At 40.5% G+C, this 23,158-nt stretch overlaps 1 protein-coding gene across 1 annotated transcript; it reads left to right on the top strand.

Moving 5' to 3' along the window:
• The first annotated feature begins 6,330 nt into the window (after positions 1-6,330).
• Positions 6,331-10,417, top strand: glula (glutamate-ammonia ligase (glutamine synthase) a). Its single transcript, XM_034234513.1, has 7 exons — positions 6,331-6,634; positions 7,294-7,481; positions 7,573-7,734; positions 8,647-8,793; positions 8,874-9,001; positions 9,111-9,310; positions 9,418-10,417. Exons 2-7 carry the CDS (start codon positions 7,316-7,318, stop codon positions 9,728-9,730), a joined length of 1,116 nt encoding a protein of 371 aa, XP_034090404.1. The 5' UTR covers positions 6,331-6,634; positions 7,294-7,315; the 3' UTR covers positions 9,731-10,417.
• The last annotated feature ends 12,741 nt before the right edge of the window (positions 10,418-23,158 follow it).

The following is a 23,158-nucleotide window of genomic DNA, read 5'->3' as shown; positions in this document are numbered from 1 at the left end:
TCAATCTTCAGCACTCTCCCCACATGCTGTATAATACCTAGTTAAAGCCAGCAGGGTGTGAAATGGTATTTGGAAGTAAATGAAACTGACTATGAAACAGTGGAGTTGGGAGATATTGCCATGTCAAGATGACAGACAAGTCCTGGAATGGAGCAAAAAAGTTATTATCCCAAAGAAGAGCAAGGCTGGATTAAATATAACCCATGATGCCTCACGCCGCTCTGCCTTCATCCTCGCAGACACCGGAGATAGAATTCATACAAAAAACAGGCAAAAGGCAAAAATCCCAGCTGCAGCCCAGACTCCTGCTGATTTTCATTTGAACAATCAATAGTATTTCATGCTGCCGTGCCAATAAGTGTTATTGCAAAGTGTTTGGTTATTGATGCTCCATATAAAGTGTTTTGAAGGAGCTATAGAGGAACACAATCCCTCGAGGCTCCTCCTGGCCTGATTTAGAGCTGAACCGATGAGTCACAGAGGACATGCTGGGCATTGAAATAGCGACAAGTATGTTGTCGGCCTTATTAATTTTTAAGGTAGAGTGTTGTCTTGTGGTTTATTAGAGAACATGATGATTAATGACAGCAAGGGATCGTAGGGGTTAGAGCCTAACTGTTATAAGGTTGAGCGGGGTGAAGGCATATGAGGCTTGGCGCGGTTATTCATCAACCTGTGCTGAGTGACGAGCTGCAAATCAGTTTCAAAGTCTGTAGAGAACATGAGTTTTACTTAAAATCCATTTGCTGAGAATTTGCAATCAAAGAACACAGCTCCATTGGAAAAGTCAAGGTGAACATCATCCTTTGTTTGTACCTCAGACTGCAACAATCTTTCCAACACATTATATTGATATCACTGCTAAAAATAGCCCCCCTGCACCCTGCCCTCTCTTTAGTTTCATCTATGGAGACCCTCGATTAGAGCCTGACAAACCAGTTAGCATTTAATCACACAAGATAAGACATGTAATAGTACTTATCAAAGTGAAGTTTAATATCACCTTTATAATCAATGAATTACCCTAAATCCGTTAAAGAAACATTTACAGGTTAAAGGGGAAAATACCACTTCAGTACCTCAATGGTTGATTAAAATAAACCATAAGTCCTAAATTGGTAGCTGCTGCCCTCTGCTGGAACATCAAGTGATTCTCCAAAACAATGAGAGCTTTGTTGACAGGCATGTTTTAATCTTTGTCATGTGTATCCTCTATTAATAGCTCTGAAGTAAAAATGATCTTTACTATTAGCGAGTGTCTGATTTCACAACATATTAAGAATGCAGTATTTTTGTTGAACACTTAGATGATGACCATCACAGCACCCAACAAGTGGATCTGCTAAAACTATTAAAACAACAGGTACTTCTCACACAAAATAAACTAGTGTTTCATTTTATCTATCAGTCAATTAACTACCAATTTTGTATATTGCACTGCATTTCTTTGTCATTTAATAAAGCTTTCAATTGATTGTTTTTTCTAAATGAGCATTCAAACTCTAAATACAGATTTTAATATCTCACTTTAGGAGGTCTAGCAGTATAATAAAATATAATAATAATGAAACAATGTGATGTCAGTTTTTTATCTTGTTCCAAATTGTAAACTCATTTAATAAAGAAACTGTAAATAATGTGGATGGGTTGCATCACAGTCAATACCTGTTCTGCGTCATCAAGTCTGATACTAAACAGGTGGATTGCAGCACTGCATCCATAGGTAAAAAGCACTAAAATAATTAGTGTGTTTTTGGGACATTGATTAAAAGTAAGATGAGATCCTTTAAAAATATCAGATTTTCAATAAAAAATTATTGTTGCCAAAAAAGGTATGCTTATGATATTTAGGCAATTGCCATGGAATATCTAAACAATGCTATCAGTTCAATTCATCTTTAACTCTGTATATTGTGAGCTTTGTCTTCAAATGCACAAAACTGGTGAAAAAAGTGTCTGTTATAGTGTGTATTAGGCGCCGCTAAAAAGTAGCCTTCTGCGTCATTCTATGCGTCAAAAGAGATGTTTGTGCTCCCTGACCTGGTAGAAAGTCTCTCTCTTATGAAGTCGCTCATTTGTTTATCTGCTTTGGGATAATAAGTATGATAAAGAGAGATGTGGGACACATTCATGAGATGTACACACAGTAAAACTTCTTCTAGTCACTTGTATTACACTTGTTAGTTGTATTATGACATGACAAGTGTCATCATATTAAAGTGATAAGACATTAACCGACAGTCACATCAGATTCCCACAGTATCAGCAAGTCGACACTATGCACTGATTTATCCTGGTCTAAATGTCTACAGCACTGTACACAAAATAACCCTGACTTTCAGATGTATTTCAGAATTCAAAAATATAATGATAAGTGTCTCAGATTTATAATAATGATGGCCTGGTTACATACAGTAAAAAACAAATCATCCTGTAAATGTCATATTTATGTAAGCTACCACTATTCAAACAATAAGTTCTCTAAATAATTGCAATTACTAAATGTTGGGGAAACCAATAACTATGTATTTTATTAAGTTTGTATTATTACATTACATGTCACTTGTTAGACGCTTTTATCCTAAGCGACTTACATACTCAATACTGTGGGCAATCCCCACAGGAGCAATTTGGGGTGAAGTGTCTTGCCCAGGGACACAACGGCATGCTGACTGCAGTGGGGTTTGAACCTGTGTGACCCCCTGATCCGAACACCAATGCACAACCCACTACACCACACGCCTCCTCCTCGTATGAATCGTAGGATACCCTTTAGTCTTTTTGTTATATTATTTAGTTTGAGCTAGTTGTATTGACAGTAGTTCTGCTTCCTGATGCAGACAAAGTGAAGGTCTTAGCCTTGTAAAAAATAATGTCATTTGTTAGAGATCGCCAACGATATGTCAGTCAGACAAAACATTGGCATCAAATAATCTGTGAGTATGTGTCCTTATTAGTATTAGTTGATTATCTTGCGAAAAATAGCCCAGATACAAGATTGATGTCAGGGACTGTGTTTCACTATTTTGGACTGTGGAGCACAAATGTCAATGTATAATTAGATTTTACCTTAAAATAAAATGTTACAGTGGACGGGTGAAAAAAATTACCAGATAAATCTCTGGTAATAAATGTAAAGACTATACCATTCTTTGAAAAATAACCCAGGATTTATCAAAATAAAAAAACAGAACCCAACCCCTCTTTTTCGGAAGTTCCTATCCTCATATTTTACTACCATTCTTTAGTTTCTATTGCTCTTTGTCTGCCATGGATAGCGATATATAAGTATATATGTATTGCATATTCTTACTTTTGTTTATATACATATTTCATTTTATTAATCTTGTATTAAATGTAATTCTTAGATTACTCTTTTTTTAATGCAAGTTGCAGCTACTATGGCAATTTCTTGATATCTGAACACGTTTTGGTTTCAGCATCTATCCATCTCCATGATAACTGAGCAAACTCTCACAACTCTGAGATGTGGTAAAAAGCCCTACGCAGTTTGAGGAACATTTTCATTAAAAAAATCTTTGTTTCATATGTGTACTATGTGGTATTTATACATATTTGAAAATTATACTTATCAATACCATGACTGACTCCAGATATACTGCTTTGGAAAAACTTAATGAAAAATAAACATCAGTATTTTCCCCCAAAATATGTTTTCAAATGAAAGCTGAAGCCTCAGTTCTTTATCGTTTTGGTCTTACTTTGGTCTTGACTCCTTAGGTCCTCCAGAGTAGATAGAAGTCTGTTGGTGTTGTTGTTATTGCCACAGCAATCATGATACAGTGCCTCCTCCTCCTCCTCCTCCTCCTCCTCCTCCTCCTCCTCCTCCTCCTCCTCCTCCTCCTCCTCTTCCTCCTCTTCATCTGCTGCTCTGGAGGTCTGAGTCCATCAGGTGGTGCTGTCCATCCACTGAACTGCAAGACAAAACAATATCAGAAGGTTGTTCATGATCATTTTTATGATGTATAATGTACAACAACAACAACAACAACAATATGTAACACTAAAAATCAATAAGGCAGAATATAAATGAAACAAGATGAAAATCCAGATCCAAATCGTAATCAATGATAAAATGTAAAATGCATGAATCGTATAAAAAAATATAACTTAAAATGGTCAGTATAAACACAGAATAAATGCAAGACTAAATTAAGTATTGCACAGTTGAAGTATTGCACATTATTACAAGAAACGTTAAAAGGGACACAGTCGACCTGGATACTAAAGCAATAAAATGTAATTATGTGTCATAGATGGGAGAGTCTGTAAATATGAATACTAACATTTTGTTGCTGAATTCACTTGGCACACTTTGTCCACTAGTTTGAATCCAGGGCACAACATTGCCAGAGGGCTGCAGGCTGATAAGCTATATGTTTGTGGTTCATTTCTTCCTACAATGATTCAAAGCAACATACATACACTGCAAAAACCCTGTTTTCCAGAGCCTGCTGCAGAGCTTTAATAATAATAATAATAATTTCAATTTATATAGCGCCTTTCACGAAACCCAAGGACGCTTTACAATGGGAAGTAACAAAACAAAACTAAAAAGTAATAAGTAATAAGCTTTGGTGGAGACATCCTCTTTCTTTAGAAGTGGGATCAAATACATGTCCAGCTTCTGCCACAGTCTCAGAAGGTGGGGAAGCTATTTTAGCCTGCAGTCAGGCCATTAGCCGACAATCATTAGGAGTTTTTCTACACTGTCTCCCACCAAATTGTCCAGGGTAACTACAACTAAAGACTTGTTCATCCTTGTCTCAATTCAGCACCACCTTTACTTACAGTTCAAAGCAAGCTTCATGCCACAAGGTCAGTTGGCATCTTGAGGATTAAGGCCTGAGGCGACGTCTCCATGCTCTTTGGCCCTGGGAATATTTCACATTGCTTTGCAGCCCCAGAAGGTATCCAAAAGGGCCGAGTTTTGTCAACTACATCAATGTCCATGCCAGCTGATATGATGTAACTAAGCATGCATATAGGAAAACCAACTATTATTTAATTATTGATTAAATATTAGCCTTTGAAATGTCAGAAAAATTGTGGGAAATGACTATCTCATATTCTCAAAGACCAATATAATATGTTTTGATGAATATGATTCATTGACGCATTAGAGTGTTATCAAAGCTGGTAAAGGTGCAGCATGTCTGAATCATAGACTGTATATATATGTCTGAATACTATGCTGCAGGGTAGCTTGTGAATTTACTACAGCTTCCAAGTGTAACATCATTAATCCAAATCTGCGATATAACTAAGGGTAGGCTATTGAACAAATGAAGTTAAGTAAAAGTACACTATTTACCTCTGAATTGTAGTGGGGTAGATGAACCAAGTTGCAAAAATGTAAATACTCAAGTAAAGTACAAGTCCTTCAAAATCTCGAGTAAATCTACTTTGTTACTTTACACCACGGAATTTGGTTGAAATGTACCTTATTGAAGCAGTGGCTAAAACCAACCATGACAAAATATAACACAATTTTATGTATAAATAATCCTTGCTAAAAATGTATGCTACTAGCCTAGCATTAGCAGTGACGTTAGATAGTTGTTCCCGCCGTCTGCCTCAAGGCTTTTGGAGTTTGTCTACATCCTAAAGGTAATGCACAGGCTGGACGTCTACACATTGGAAACATTGCTCAATACCTTAAAACGCTTAATAAATCTGCTGAGTGTGATGTTTATATTCAGGAACATAGTCATTTGAGCTACAAACAATGACATTAATTTACAGTGGAGCGTATTTGTTTTCCTCATCAATTTCCTCTCAGTGTGATACATTAAGAAGGCCTTTCAAAACTATTGAAAAGCCTTCTTAATCTTTCATTCATTATTTTGCAACCAAACTGCATGAGAACATGGGAACATGAGAGCATGCTTGGGAACATGAAAGACCCAAATTAAGTATCACACTCATTTCAACCAGAGGAGAAATCAACCCATTTTGCATTGTTACAGATTATTTTAAGGATTATTCCCGTTTACGCATGATTTGGTCAAGTGTGCATTCAGGACAAAACCGGAGTGTACCGGACGATATTCTTTTGTGGGATTACATAACCTTTCCCATTTAAACCAGTTCTCCCATGCAGTACCTGTCTCCCCCCACAGGGTGGCGTCTTGCACCGTGAACTATCTGAATGTTTTATTCTGAGGTTGTTCTTACATGTTGTTCCACGCGGTTGATTCTGTCTCCAATAGTGAAGCACGTTTTCCATCGCAGCATAGTTCATACTTTAAATATAATTCCTTACATCGTTCTTACATGAAAATATAAGGATGCACACACATAATAGTGAGTGGAGGAGCATGCACTTGCAGTAGCAGCATGCGGCTGATCTCCTGCTAGAGGGCGTAGCGTTTCGGTGTGCAGCCTATCCAATGACTGGGCTGCATGTGCCTTCACTCAGCCTTGGAGTAAACACGCTGCCGCCTCCTCAACCAATGAAATAGACGACGTACCAGTTCCTGCTCTTATAAATGTGCAGGGATCACCGACACTTGATACCGGAGAATGAGAGAGACACTAGCGAGATATCACACGACAAGACATTGGACCTCTAAGTCCTCTAGTTTTTATTTCGATTTCATCGTTGTTCCAGGTAATATAACTTATTTCCTCTGTGTGTTCTACTTTCTCTGTGGTGCTCAAACTCAGCGTGTAGGCCTACTCAGTGTAGCCTACCAGACTTTTCATTGTTACAGTTTTAAGACATTGATCTTACCAACCATGTGTATCTAATTATCTCCAGTGGATTCAGCTTTTGATTTAGTTTAGGATGGTATATGTTAAAGTCTTATGTTTATATTAGTGTTTTTTAGTGTAAGTGATGCTGGATACCAACGAGGGAGCCTATGATGTAATGTTGTCTCACCGTGGCAGCCAACTATAGTAACCATGACTACTATAACTATTGGCAACAGGATGTACAGTAAATGTACATTTGTGGCCGAATGTACATTTGTGTTTGTTGCCTTGTAATTACATTTTCCACGAGGCATCCTTTGTGAGCTTTCCTCATTAAATCCAATCGTAATGGTCATGGACATGCGGAGGCAAGTTCTCTTTGTTTCCAAACTAGAGAGGGGGGAAAATACTGGAAATGTGGCTTCTTTTTACATCCTCGGTGTGTTTTTCGTCCCTCCTCCTTTCTGGAAGAGGAGACAATGGTGGTGTTTTTGTTTTTCTGCGCCCAGTTACGCAACATGTGATCCAGAGCTCACCTAGGTCTCACACCGGCTCTCCTCTTCTTATCCTCAGGTGTGTTATAGAAGGAGATAAGATGGCTACGTCCTCAAGCGCCACGTTGAGTAAAACTGTGAAGCAGCAGTACATGGAGCTCCCTCAGGGGGATAAAGTCCAGGCCATGTACATATGGATTGATGGAACAGGAGAGGGGCTCCGCTGCAAAACCAGGACTCTGGATTTTGAGCCAAAAAGCATCGAAGGTAAGCAACACCCTCAATCTTCCATAAACTGTCAACAAATACATATGATTAAGTCCTTCATAATATAACTCATCTGTGCCTTTTCTTGTAGATTTACCCGAGTGGAACTTCGATGGCTCCAGCACCTCCCAGTCTGAGGGCTCCAACAGCGACATGTATCTGATGCCTGCTGCCATGTTCCGGGATCCATTCCGTAAAGACCCCAACAAGCTGGTGCTCTGTGACGTGCTCAAGTACAACCGCAAACCTGCAGGTAACAAGAGTGAAACTCAGGGTCTCTAAAGTTTGAATGAATGGGATATTTTGCAACAGAGTAAAGAAAATATAAACTCTTTTAAAATGATGGTTCCCTCTACAAATTAAATTAAATTGATAGTAAAAGATGCTGTAACTTTAGCAGAAGCTAATTGATTGGTCTGACTACAAAGTGTGCGGGACATTACTTTATAAGGATAGACAAAAAGTACACTTGGATCGAGATGACTTATATATCTTTATTTTTAATATATTGGCTTAAACCAGCATGTAATCTGAACTGAATAGGTCTGCCCTCAAACTATTCAAATACTAAGAGATTTAGGCTGACTTTATTGCATTCCTTAGGAGGGGGGAGCACACAGTTGCATGCTTTGACACAAATTTGCATATGCATGCCTCATTTATTATGTGCATACAAACTGCTGTAGGCATTTTTTTTTTAAAGTAATGGACGGATACTTAAAAGAATCCCTAAATAGAGAGAGAGGACTAACTATAAATGTATTTTAATGTTTTTATTTTCTAAGCAAAAGCTTTATTCATGGTTATGTACATTAACATGATACACAGCTTCTTTGTCAGAATGACGAACAGATGCTAGTGTAGTAAAAATCCACAATTAAATCAGCAATCTTAAAAAAGTAATTTACATAAAGTTTTGCAGTATTTTTGTGGATACTTTTATTAACCTTTTTAGGCATTAATATTCTGGAGATGTCATTGTTTTTTCAGCCAAGATCATATTTAATAAATACTGAAGCAAATCAGTAATTGTTTTCTACCTTCCAAAGGACTACTTGTATAACTTGCCTTGCTATTTAAACGGAAAAACTGGTCTTGATCCGGGAAACTTTATTTTACTGTACCACTGTCAGTCTCCTAATCCGAGTTTATTTATTTCTTGCAGAAACCAACCTTCGTATCACATGCAAAAAGATAATGGAGATGGTGGAGGATCAAATTCCCTGGTTTGGCATGGAGCAGGAGTACACTATTCTGGGCACAGACGGACATCCTTTTGGCTGGCCATCTAATGGTTTCCCTGGACCACAAGGTAAGCAGCCAGTTTGGAGAGTTTGTGCATAGAAACATGAATTTGTCTGGATGTTTTGTTAATAATGAATGCATTTACAGGTCCTTACTACTGTGGTGTTGGAGCTGACAAAGCCTATGGCAGAGATGTAGTGGAAGCCCATTACAGAGCTTGTCTGTATGCTGGAGTCGACATCTGTGGCACAAATGCAGAAGTGATGCCTGCTCAGGTAAAAATGATAAAAGCTTAATCCACGTTTTGCCTTTGCTCATGTGTTTATGAATAACATTCACTTAATAATGCATCATTTATAATAATCAATTTGTGTTTGTGTTCAGTGGGAGTTCCAGGTTGGACCTTGTGAAGGCATCAACATGGGGGATCATCTCTGGGTGGCGCGCTTCATCCTGCACCGTGTCTGTGAAGACTTTGGCGTTGTTGCCTCATTTGACCCCAAGCCCATCCCGGGTAACTGGAACGGTGCTGGCTGCCATACAAACTTTAGCACAAAAGAGATGAGGGAAGAAGGTGGATTAAAGTGAGTGTCAAAAGAGTCATGAAAGTTGACTTTAACCGCTCTGCTTATCTAAACATTTTTTCACATGAATGAATTTCTGATGGGAATTTTGTCATTTCTGCTTTCAGAGCTATTGAAGAATCCATTGAGAAGCTTGGGAAGAGGCACAGCTATCACATCCGTGCCTATGATCCCAAAGGGGGTCTCGACAACGCCCGCCGTCTCACCGGCCACCATGAAACCTCCAACATCCACGAGTTCTCCGCAGGCGTTGCCAACCGTGGCGCCAGCATCCGCATTCCTCGCATGGTCGGCCAGGAGAAGAAGGGCTACTTCGAGGACCGCCGTCCATCTGCCAACTGCGACCCGTACGGAGTGACCGAGGCTCTGATCCGCACCTGTTTGTTGAGCGAGGAGGGAGACGAACCTGCGGAATACTAAACCCACAACTCAGTGACTCACTTCCACTGCCCTCCCTGACATTATCTTTTAAACTAGTACTGTATTTTTTTCTCCCGCTGAAAATTTAACTTTCATGTAATGGCTAAAAGTTGGCTGGTCAACTTAAAATATGACAAGGTAATGATGTCCTTGGTAGTTATGCGCTGGTAATGGCAAGGTATGCCTTTCCCCTGTCTTTAAAAGGGATTGGCTTTTGTAACACTGTTTTCTAGCCCATGTCATATCTTTCCCTTTCTGTTTCTTGGTGACTAAAATGAACTAAAAAGCACATGGACACTGAAGAGTAGCGCTGCTAAGCTGGACAGCATGTGTAACTAAAAGAATCTGAGCTCATGTACTGTTAATATATGTTGACCTGCCTTTTCAAGTATCCAGTCTTACATGTTACTAATTCTTTGATTTATGAAGTGTCTATTTTTAAATGGCAATGTTTTGACACACTGGGTCAACTTGTAAGGTACACTTTGTAGATGTCTGTAGACTCTGTACCCAGATGTTTGTTGTTCAAATGTGGTGGATCTGTCCATAATGCCATTTGTAGATTTCCTCAAGGAGTTTTATCCTTTTGTTAACTGAGATATTGTAATGCACCTGATTTGGTAAAACATCATGTTTACTGGACCTGGTGTTTTTATTGAAACATTTAAAACTTTTATTTTATCACAACATGGCTCTGTGACTCTTGACTAAAAGGTAATGTTTGCCAAATACTTCACTTTACAAGCAATGGAGAAGAGCAATACCACTGATAAATCTAATGCTACAGCTAGCAGCTGGTTGGCTTGGAAAAAAATACTAGAAACAGGGAATCAACACATTCCTCCAGCGAGAGCCAGGCTAGCTGTTTCCCAGTTTAATGCTAAACTGGAGATCAAAGCTTAGGAAGCTCCAAGCTTTTTAAAGACAAGATTTAATAATTGAGCAGACATCCTATAAAACTCTGGGTAGTTCTAACCCTAATTTAATGTAACGGCAAATGTGTACTTGGCCGCATGGAACAGTTGTAGCTGGTTTCTAGTCTAATGCCCAGACTTGAAAAAGCTGTTTAACCATCTGGTGATATACATTTCCTGCCGGCAGTAAACAATAACTCGGTAAAACACCTAAAGGTAACTTAAGTAAAGCCTTTTCTCTTGCCAAATGTTCTGAAGTGTGAGTCAGGCTCATATCTTGGCAGGAGCTCAACAGCAGCTTTGTTCTTGCTGGTGTTTGGGAGCCTGTGGGCCGGAGCTGTAAACTGGTGTACTCATGAGACATTCACTGGAAAAACAGCCCGACTCCAATATTCCCAGAAGTGATGTGTCATAAACTACACAGCACCTCTGACCATTGTGGAGAACAAACCTTTACCTGTCTGGATCCTGTTATTAACCAAACAAACCACATAAGCAAGTTGATATGGCAAAAACACATTTCTTTTAAGTTTAGTTACAGCTGAATGGGACCTTAATTTAGGGGTCAATGTCCACACAAAAATAGGGTGTCAAGACAGAATATATGTAAAATCACATTTCTGACTCATGCAAATACAGGGAACATTTAACTATAACATTATTCAAACATTTCCTAGACAAAGAGCATCTTAGCTGATCCTAAACATACTGTAAGCTCTGTGACCAAGATTAGCAGACATTTGTGCCAGATCAGCTTTATTTAGGTCAAGGAAATGGAGTCAGAATGTCAAAAATAAAACCATAGTAAAGGGATTCTTTGTTACCCTACTGACAGAAAGGTGAGGCTATTCCACCGCACTTCACAAGAACGCATCCTCATTTCACGGGACATAAACATTTGCTTCTGGTGTTCTACCCACACTCGGGGGGAAGGGCAACCAAAAGTTTGCTCTGAGACCTTTCCCCTACATCCCGTCTGCCTCACAACCGCACGTTATTCAGCTCCTGATTGGCTTTGCCGGGAACCTGTTGACCAATCATAAAGTTAAGGGCAGGTTTAATCTTGTTTCAGATTACGTTGGCTGGCCTGAAGCCAACACATGTACTCTAACTTTGTTTTTGTCTGGGTGTTTTGCTTCATAAGCCAAAAATCTGAAACCTCACCACCCCTTAAACTTTGTTATGTGTCCTCCAGGTTCATCACGTTTGTTTGAGTTTGAATCAAGCACCATCATAGCAATGCTTTTATACTTTAAATCGAATACACTTCCAAATCAATCAATGACTACCAAGGGCAAATCTGCAATCTCACTAACTCCCGCTATACACCAAAAACACACTGCTTTACATCCCAGTATTCCCAGTGGCTAAAAGGGACATCATGTTATTTTCCTCAAACTATCCACTCATCCCATCTGTGCATATACTTGTTTGTGTCTCAATGACCATGTGGCTAGTCAAAACATAACCAAAGGCATCCCGTTCTCCCTCTAACAGATTTTCCCATCTAGATATCTGACAGAAAACTGTATGGATCTTTTGTGTTGTGCTCTTACACACAAGTGTTAAATGCCATAGCAGGATGTGTTGAGTTTATAATGACATTCACTCATCGTTTCAACTCTCCTCCACTTCCTCGCTTCGAAGCTCAATCAGGGGGGCTTCAATTTGCATGCACCTTCCGCCTGGGAAGCTCAAACGATGGGGAGACACTGGACAAAGGATGGAGAGGGATGCTGCCCTGTTGCTATGACGACCACCGGAATGTGCAGGCTGGTTCTTGTGGGAGAAAAAAAACCTCATGTTATGTAAGGAGCGGGAAAAAATGAAATGGGGTCTAATAAATAGAGCTGCACAATAAACCCCCTGGCCAAACACAACGTTAAGATGCTAGTCAGTCTGCATGCACTCACACTATGGCACTGTGCAAAAATGCCCTCTAACTTTGTGCAATCGTATACATGTAATTAAAAATAATGACTGATGTTTTGGTAATCTGACGTAAAAATAGCACACCAAGCTGCAAGAAAAGCAGCAAGGAATATCTAACGCTTTTAAAGGTTGCGGCTTTTCTGTCAGTACATGTACAGTTGTATGAGTCTCTTCACTCGTGCTGCGTTGTGTAACAAATCATACTAGTTCAAAGCAGTACTGGCTCTTCTTGCTGCAATGTGCAACAGGGAAGGGATATCTGCTTTAAGGCCATGTGTTGGTAAAGATGAGGGAATAATGTAATGTGCAAAACAGCTTCAAATTATGTTTTTTTGTGAAAAATACTGCATAGGAAAAATAAGAGATAGAGATAGAGAGTATATGTCAGTGGAGGACAAGTTGTTTTATGACTTATTTATCGGCAAGAAGCATGCATAAAGATCAAAAGACAACAGGATGAGTTTGCGTATATCTGAAGTTTTTGAGTTTTGAATTAGCAATAGGGACAAACATGAGCTGTTTTTTTTCCATTTCATCATAACCACATCTTTTTTTTATAGAACAATCTTTTCTTGCACATTCCTCTCCCACACATGTACAAAATATTCACTCTCACGTGCATTTACACACAAAGGGAAGCTGCTCACACATGCTCACGTTAGCCCCCGTAACACATGTGCTACCACAGCACTGTCTACAGGGGCAGAGGATAAGAAGCAGCTGCATGTTTACATCCACGCTGCATTTACACATTCTCAGTTTGGGGTTTTGCACTGATGTTGTGCCCTGACTTGAGGTGTCCTGATTGGCTGAGCACTCTGGTGTGATTGGGCTGATGCTAGATCCTCCAACAGCCACTGAGGCTTACCTGCGCCGTGATTGGTCACGCTATTACAGATGACACAGTGACACACTTTTGAGTGCTGCTGCAGTGCAGACAGTTATCTGCCATTGTTTTTTTTTTCACACAGCACAGATAGTCAGAACTGATTAACGTGTTATTGGCGGTGTAACAGGAAGAATTGTCTGGGGTTAAGCATCTGCTCAGATATACAGTATATAACCCGGAATAATGTTTTAAGCATTAAGACTTATAACCCCTGGCATAAAAATGTGGTGCCATACTTGGCCTACTTAGATTGAAATTCTTTGCACTTGAGTAAACATTCGCTTTGCATCCAGCAATACGAAAATGTTTCTTTGCTTAAAGGATGGTTTATTCACTATCGTACACTGCACGTCAGGGCTTTCTCCCAGAAGTCTCCTGAGGTAAATGAAACTTTATGAGGATTAGGAAAGGTTCATGGTTTGGGTTAAAATACACCATTTCTGGCAGTTCGCACTGAAGGATAAATTCTCCCATGTGCAGAGAAAAAGCGAGTGGTGAATATATAATCAAGCTCTGGCATTTTAGTTCACAAACTGTTCCGGTCACAACAACAGCAAGTTGCTCAGTTTCACCAAAAGCCACACTATGACTTGTTGGCAGGATGAATGGCCAGATGCCAGCACTCATGTGACACCAAACACTCAAGAAGGGCTCCCCTCCCCCCAAAAGACGCCTGCTGATCTATCTGCAGGGGTCGTCTGTTCTCTAACACACAAAACAAAGGGTGACCCGCACACCCCCACAAGTCCACTTTCTGAGAAATGTTCCATTTCCTAATTAAGCATGCCAAACCCATCCGGACCATATCCCAACAGAAGACAAAACATCTCCTTGTACTTTTTGTCCTTTTAGTGTGGCAAATCTAAAACGTTATATACAGTAATATGATGCTTTATTGTTTTATATAGGGACACTGGATTACAGCAGCAGCAGATAGTTCAAATATAAAAGAACAGAAGACACGCAAACAATTTAAATTCACAAAAATCGTTCTGAATATTGGAAATTACAATAATATCCCATATTTGATTAACCCTCCTGTTGTCTTCGGGTCAAATCTGACCGATTTACTACTTTCATCAATCATAACTTTTTTGTTTTACATTTGATTGCATTAAGGCTTTATGATATCCTTCACAGTAGACATTTGAACATATCAAATTGCTGATCACCACTTTCATTGAATTTTGGATGATTTAGTCAACTTTGTAACACCCATGGTGTTCCCAGTCAAAAATGACCGCCATAAAGAAAAGGAATTAGTAACCATCCGGATCAGATAAAACACACACACAAACACACACACACACACACACACACACACACACACACACACACACACACACACCCACACGCATACCATGTATACATCACTTCAGGGGACATTACATTGACTTACATGCATTTCCTGGAGACTTATCCTAACCTTAACCATAACCAACACATGCCTAACCCTAACCCTTAACCTTCCCCTAACCCTAAACCTAACCAAGTCTTCACCCTAAAATTAATGATTCCCCTCATGGGGACCTCCATTTTGTCCCCATAAGGGAGGCGAGTCCCCACATGTGACTGTGTAAACAGATTTAGGTCCCCACAAGTATAGTAATGCTAGGCCACACAGTCACACACACATGCACATACACACACACACACACACACACACACACACACACACACACACACACACACACACATACTCTAGATGTCCCCCCCTTATGTGCCCAATCCCCCCATGTGAATCACACTTGGCACTCACAAACACACACACACACACACACACACACACACACAGAACAATTTGACACATTTCCCACTCTTATGTGCCCATCCCCCCACATGGATCACACATGGCACACGCAATACATGTTCAGTGTCTATTATTTGTATATTTACTGCAGTTGTTCATGTATACCAGTAGTCTGATACAATATTTAAAGTTTGAAAGGGTGTTAAATGACATTTGGTGATGATTAATGTTTTTTGTGTTAATGTAATAGCAGTTCAAACAGGACCGGTCAAATTTGACTGTGAACACCAAAGTAAGGGGGGGGAAACGGAGACAATAGGAGGGTTGAATAAATAACGATTTGTTGATGTGCTGAATGTAGTTTGTTTGTTTGTAGCCTTTATTTAACCAGGTGAAATTCCATTGAGATCAAACGATCTCTTTTTCAAGGGCGACCACATGCAAAATAAAAAAACTGAAACTGGATCACATGAAAATGTATTTGTATTGAAAGCAAGTTCAACCAACAAATCTGGTGATATAATTTGATAAATTTCATGCAAAAATGTAAAGCAGATTAAAAGCAATATAATGCTACAGCATTCTTCCATGAGCATGTTGAGGTTTTCCGCAGGAGAAAAAAGAAAGAAGTCACATTTTGCTGCATGAAGCCAACAGCTGCCTCTCACATGGCTGCCTTTATACTCAGGCTGTTTGCTTAAAAGATTGACCCTCAAACAGGTCAACGTTCTGGGTCAACTTCAGCACTGAATGGACACTTCTGCCAGACAGATGCCTAATGAACAACACCACACTCACATGAGTCAGCCACAAATTCTTTCTCTCCAGAAGCACTCTCTCTCACACCCACTCTCAGCATCACAGCTGTACACACCTTTTCTAAATTAATATGTGCAGCAACAATGACTCAACACTAACAGTTCAATACGCACTCTGCACTTTGTGCATCATGTAAAATATGACGCATCAGGTCACCAACCTTTAGCCAGAAACGTGACAATTTGTCTAAAAATGCTTTTCACAGCAAACAGACTAATCTGATCTCTGACTCCACTGTTTCAATAGCAGGGAAGGGCAGAGGAGAAAAAGTATTCGGATCCTTTATCAATACATTCCAATACATTAATGTAAGAATACACAGACAAGTAAAAGTCATACATTTCAAAGAACAGAAGTATTATCAGCTAAATGTACATAGAAAGTATGAAAATGGCCCCTGTGACTAATATGTTCATGATGCTAGTAAATACTTATACATTAGTGCATAAGTAGAGTACTGCTGTGCTGACCCTGGTTGGGTTGAAGCTTGTTTTAATTCCTTAAACTATGTGATGTAAAGTTGCACTTCACATACATTAAGTAAGATTAATATAGTGTTTCCCAACTCAGGGACCGGGCCTCTCCAAGTGGTCACAAGAGGGGTTGTAAGATTTACGAGGTAGGAAGAAAGAAGAAAATATCTTTGGTTTAAGTGCTACAACTCATAAATAGTATCATAAAACAACTGAAAAGGGTCAGGGAGCCCCAACACTCACAGCCTGAAAGAGTACAGTTCTTGAGTTGATGCACTTTGTTTGTTTCCACCACTATAGAGGTGTGAAAATCTATTGATGGAGAAATGCACATCCATCAGAATTCCTTTATTTGTCCCACAGCAGGGAAATGTACAATTTATCATCATATTGTGAGACCTGCAGACAGTGAGCCTCAAAGTCACATGCAAAAATAATAAAATAATCTGCATAGTTGTGTACATTTAAACTGCTATGGTAACAAAAGTGAACCATAAAGACATCATTTAAAATATAAACTTTTATATTTGTCATAAGACAGATTTGTATACTTTGAGGACCACATAAAAATCCTTGAAGCAACTCTAAGCATGGAAGGGACAGCTCTTTACCTTAGGAGATGCGGTTAACCCCATTGCTTGGGGCTGCCCTTGAATGTGTGATTGAGGAATGAATAAAAATGTACACTTAATTGTAATGGGCATAGAATGAGCAATGAAAATGTAGGCCTAACAAAGTTGGTCTGTATTTAGACATGGTGCATAAAGCTGTTTTGCAATGACCATCTCTGTTGAATAATAAACCACAATTTAAAAGTAGCCTACATTTTTGGGGAAAAAACTGTCTACTAACACAGTAGCCTATTCCTATACTAATATGTATTTGACATCGACCATGAACATTATCGTTTCACAATGCTATCTGTAGCATTCCTTAACTTGTTGTCTTTTGCTTTTTTCCCCCTCTGTTAAAAGTCCTCTACCCTACTCTTTAAAGTGATACACTGAGGGCTTCGTTGCTTTGACAATACCAATTATCTTTAATACAATCTAGTCTTACCTTGTTCTTCTAAGAATTTTCTGAGGAACCTTTTTTTATACAGCCCCTATCTTTCCAGACACAAACTGAGCTTGTTTCTGTGTGATTGCCCTCTGTGGACATAGGAGACATGTCTTGTTTTAAAACACGAACCCCCCTCTCTACAACCAGAATGGTAATGGTAATGGCTTCTAATGTGACTTTGGCTTTTATTTCCTTGAATGTTCTTTGCTGGCTGATCATGTCTGTTAGCGTGTCAAAAAGTGAGTATTATCAAAAAGATCATGACGACACACAGTCATACTTGCCAACCCTCCCGATTTTTGCGGGAGACTCCCGATTTCATTGCCCTCTCCCGGTTTCCTCCCGGGGTCATATTTCTCCCGATTTCTGACAAAATCAGATTTACTCAGGACTGTTTCCACTCGGACTTTAATAAAGCTACACCATTGTTTGGTTTCCATGGTTGCGAGTCTCTTTAGCAGCGCGCGCAACTCAAAGTCGGAGAGGGTGAGGAAGATTGTCACAGAAAACTGATCAAGAATCGACACGACCCTCTGCTCACTCCTGTCCTGTAAAATACAGGTCCAGCCCACACATATGCTCCATCAAGGATGGTGCTACAGGCCGCAAGGCAGTGCATTTACCACTACAATAAGCATGTTCATGTTAATCTAATACAGCTCCGGCGATGATCCACTAGCACCCCCCCCCGCGGTGGTTTTTAAATGCTCCCGATTTCTGAGGTCTCAAGGTTGGCAAGTATGCACACAGTATGCCTCATAAGGGAGTGGTTGGCTTGTTGGATTACACTGGAATATGACACACCCTGGCAAGCACATGGGAAATTGCTTAGGGAGATCTTTAAGATGTTTTAGATGCAATTGATTGGTATTGTGTAACAAAGTGGAAAATATGGTGCAGGTCAAAAATAGCAGTTTGTATTTCAAGCCATGTCAGGAAATGTATGAGCAAACTGGTTGGTATGAAGATACAAATCTATGACAACTGACAACATCAGAAGGGAATAACCTAACATTTCTAATGTTAAAAGCGTAGTCATTATGTCATCATGTATCATATTTATCTGGCTATAGGTGGTTGACCAACAGAGACAGCCTGCAGCCTTCATCCGAAAGCAATGATCTAGTGTGACTACGTTTCTACCAAACTAGAAATGCTTAAAGTGTTGGTTTTAAATTTGATGTGATGGCAAAAAAGAAAAGAAAATGTGTATACTACCTCAGGGATTACGGACTACATGAAACAACAGGGTGCCAGAATGGATGGGTGTACTCCAACATGATGTACGAGGCCACCATAGTCATATTATTTACTTCCATACATGTTTCTGCTTTGCTTCTTTTTTGGGTTGATTTGTTCCACACAGGTTTTTATTATTCATCAAAACCGTCCCAGTAGAATCTTTGCCAGTGCAGCAGTCAAGAACTGTGAAGATTTAAAATAACAAAAAACCCAACACACACACACACACAATCACTACAATAGAGTTAATTATGTGATACCTACCCTACCTTTAAGCTCAATAATACAATAGAGTAGATCATTTTACACAATGACATGGATTGACCACCAGAGATGGGGTCGTTACTAAAAAATATATTACATATTACATTAAAAAAAAGTAATATAGTACACTACTTCGTTACTCTCTACATAAAGTAACTCGTTACTTTACTCGTTACTTTACTCGTTACTTTACTCGCAGGGCCGGCCCGCCCCTCCCTGCAGGCAGATCACGCAGACTGCCAAAGTTTCAAATGTTCTCTTTAGTTCAGTTTCCATTGTCGCATAAGACTGATCCAGATCCTGAATGTTTTCCTATCTGACCGTGGCTGTCCTCTGTCTCCTGATATCTGTATATTTTGCCCAGTCTATCTCTGCTCACGCTGTTTCGTCGGCGTGTTCTCCTGCCTGTTGGCCATGTGTTGCACTGGAACCAGACACCGCAAAGACTTCAGCCGAGCACATACGAACTGCGCATGCGTGAGTGGCAATAACTCTCCTTACCAGCAGGCAGTGGTAGTGTGTATTTGTCATTCAAAACAGGCAACAACTGGAAAACAGAGAAGAAGAACAGACTACGTGATATAAACAAACAACAAATAGCTGTGCGTTAGCTTCACCTTAGCATGTGTTCTTTGCCGGTGTTTGTTGAGGTTTGATTATGACTGAAGTAACGCGTGTCGGGGCAATGTTAGTAACTGTAGTGTGATTACTGAATTATAAAAGTAGCGCGGTACACTACTCCGTTACCAACAAAAGTAATATTATTACAGTAACGCGTTACTTTGTGGCGCGTTAATCGCCACAATAATCATCGGCTGTTAAACAAACAAGTATTTTGTGGATGTCTCACGTCCAGTGCTGGAATTGGGCCGGTACTCACCGGTACGCAGTACCGGCACTTCTGGTTCTGACCCATGGAGTACCAGCACTTCTTGCTCAGTACCGGCATGCTGGCGGTACTCCGGTACTCATGCACCGTGCCAGTACTCAACACTCTCCCGCCGTTCTTATTATACATCCATATATATATATACAGCCGCCCGGTACTCAGTAGATGCGTCATGAGGTGCCGAACGGACATTCTCATCGCTCTAACCGCTGGAGTTTCACAGCGGCTGTCAGCTGTTTACTCCTGTCATTCAAACAGAACGTGCTGGAGAGGGGGCGGGGCTTATCTTCTCCATGTAAATACTGTGGTGGAAACGACTATGTCAAAATTAACCTATTTGACCGTGATTTAATAGTAATACACGTTTCAAAATAATAATAATAATAATGCCGAAGTAACAACATACTGAAAACTGTTAGTAAAACCATGTTTTAATGCTTTACAATTTACATACCTAGATGCACGTGTGTTGTGTTTATGCAGTGCAACTCCCACCCAGTGGGTGGCTATGTAGAGTGATAGAACAGAGCAGGCACGCCCCCGAGAGAAGGAAAGCAAGTCACGTCACAAATGAGCATTTCTAAAATGTTAGCATGGATTAATAAAAGTGCAAAAAGACAGCGGTTGTCGCCGGAAGAAACTTCAAATACAGAGAATGCTGTGCCTGTGTTGGAAATTGTGTCTGATGGGGAGCTTTCTTTGGTTGATCCTCCTGCTCCAAGTTCTAGTGCATTAGCATTAGCACTAGCTCCGCCGCCTCCTCCAGAGCCTCTAATGTTAGCTGCTGCTGGCGCAACTGCCACCACCAACACCGGGCAAAGCGATGCACCTGACTGCTGGACAACGGACCAGGTGCAATATTTTTGCAAGACCAATGCATGGCTCCTTCTTAAAGATAAGAAGCTAGGATGTCGGATATGCAGAGATGTCAAATCTTTGGGAATACACACTGGACAAGGACTGAAACTGTCAACTGAATGGGGTGAGTGTGCAGTGTCTCATTTCGGTGTTGACAAGGGCAAACAACAAGCTAGCCTGAGAAAAAAAAATCAAAGAACATAAAGAATCACAAGCCCATGTAAAAGCTGCTGACATCCTTACATCTGCTTCACGTGAAACTATTCAACATCAAGTGCAGTCTATGCATAAATCTGAATTAGACACCACTATCAGAGTTTTTCGAACGGCATATAAAATTGGCAAACATAGCCGGCCATTCACAGACATGCCAATTTATTTGAATGTACAGAAACTGAATGGGCTGAACGTGGGCAGGGTTTTGCACTCCAATAAAACCTGTGGCGAAATCATCGACCACATAGCTCATGAGCTGAAGAAAAAAATGGCAAAAGACATTACAGAAAACCAAAGAAAACTCTGTGTTTTGGTCGATGAATCTACCACTATTAGTGGTAAAACGGTGCTTGTTGTGTGTCTACGCTCAGCATTAGCTGATGCTGAGCCCGAAACGTTTTTTTGGGAGCTGATCGAGTTGGATGGAACAACGGCTGATGACATCACAAAGGCGTTAATGGAGTGTCTTGGAAGAGATTTTAACGAGGACTTTTTAGGTCAGTGTTTCGTTTCTTTTGCATGTGATGGGGCTTCAGTCATGCTAGGGAAGAGAACAGGCGTTGCTACCCAGTTGTGTAGTAAATTCCCAAGCCTGTTTGTGTGGCACTGCTCCAATCATCGTCTAGAGCTGGCAGTTGGGGATGTGGTCAAGGAGGTCTCAGGGCTCAATCATTTCCAGATCTTTTTTGACAAACTCTATTCCTTGTTCCATGCCTCCCCCAAAAATCAGAGGCAGTTAGCGCAGTGTGCGCAAGCAGTCGGACAGCGTCTCCTGGTGATAGGGCGTGTTTTGTCCATCCGCTGGGTGGCTTCAAGTGAAAGGAGCGTCAGAGCAGTCTGGGAAAACTACCGAGTGCTTCATGATCACTTCACAAATGCTGCAAACGACACGAGCAGGGATTCCAGAGACAGAGCAAAGTACAAGGGCCTGGATGATGTGCTCACATCTGCAACGTTTGTCAGCAATCTGGGACTGATGTACGATGCGCTCACAGAGCTCAGCGACCTCTCTCGGCAACTCCAAAAAAGAGAGATGACACTGCCTACAGCAGATAGGCTCTTAACTCGAGAAATACGGGTTTTTGAATCCATGGTCACCATGCCTGGCCCACACATGACTACAGTTCATACAGCTCTAGCTGAGAAGTCCTTCAAGGGTGTTGCCCTGCGTGAGAATGGCAGGCTTGTACAGATTCATGCAGGTCAGTTTTTCCGCAGTATGGTAGAGAATCTGAGACACAGAATGACTTCCACAACCTCCTCTCATGTCAGCACAAGAGAAATCCCATTACATGGCCGGGAGGCCCGGGACAATCAGCTAATCCAGGACATGAAAGTTATCCATCCTGGAAGTTGGCCTGAAGAGGAGTTAGACGTACAGTATGGGGACGTAGAGGTGCTACGTTTGTGCGAAGTGCTGAAAGTGGACAGAAGAGAGACTGTTCAGGGCTTTCGCGAAAACAAGGAAACCAGGGCATCCCGTACACCTGCTGCCATGGAGCCTCTACTGAAAGCAGTCCGAACCATCGCTGTCTCCACTAGTGAGTGTGAGCGGGCATTCAGCTCCATGAACGATATCCTTACTGCAAAAAGGAATGCTCTCTCTGTCAGCCGACTGTCCAGCCTGGTTTTCATTAAATGTAATGGACCATCACTAGGACAGTTCAATCCGGAACAGTATGTGAGGTCCTGGCTGGCAAAGGGAAGGAGAAGTGCTGATGAAAGAGCCTGTCCAGCTCCAGCCCCTGATACTGATGTCCCCAAGGCCTTCTGGAGCCTTTTCTAACAATGTGAAGTATATTGCAAAGCAGCTCACCCAGTGAGAAGACTTTTGGCATAATGTGCCGATTTGTACAGATCCTGGAGATAGAAGGACTTCAGACCAACCAGGGAGTTATCTGATCAGCTTGGTGTTCAATGTAACTCTTTACCATGGCTCAGACTTTGTTACTTGCAGTTACAGTTTCTCATTTTAGATTGTGCAAATTTTGCATTTGTTTTTACATGTTCTTTGTTCATGCTCTTTATCATTTTTCTGAGTTGGAAAGTTAGATTGCATCATAGTTTACTTTATACATATTTGTATTCTTCAGTGGTGAAGTATATTGCAAAGCAGCTCA

This window comes from Gymnodraco acuticeps, unplaced genomic scaffold (genome assembly GCF_902827175.1).
Source record: "Gymnodraco acuticeps unplaced genomic scaffold, fGymAcu1.1, whole genome shotgun sequence".
Classification (NCBI taxonomy): Eukaryota; Metazoa; Chordata; class Actinopteri; order Perciformes; family Bathydraconidae; genus Gymnodraco; species Gymnodraco acuticeps.
Note: the sequence above shows the minus strand (reverse complement) of the source record. Positions and strands in the feature narration are given on the sequence as shown.

Coding starts and splice junctions, on each gene's coding strand:
- glula (XM_034234513.1), top strand. CDS start 7,316: ATGGCTACGTCCTCAAGCGCCACGTTGAGTAAAACTGTGAAGCAGCAG. Junction 7,735..8,646: donor GTACAACCGCAAACCTGCAG/GTAACAAGAGTG, acceptor TATTTCTTGCAG/AAACCAACCTTCGTATCACA. Junction 9,311..9,417: donor AGGGAAGAAGGTGGATTAAA/GTGAGTGTCAAA, acceptor TTCTGCTTTCAG/AGCTATTGAAGAATCCATTG.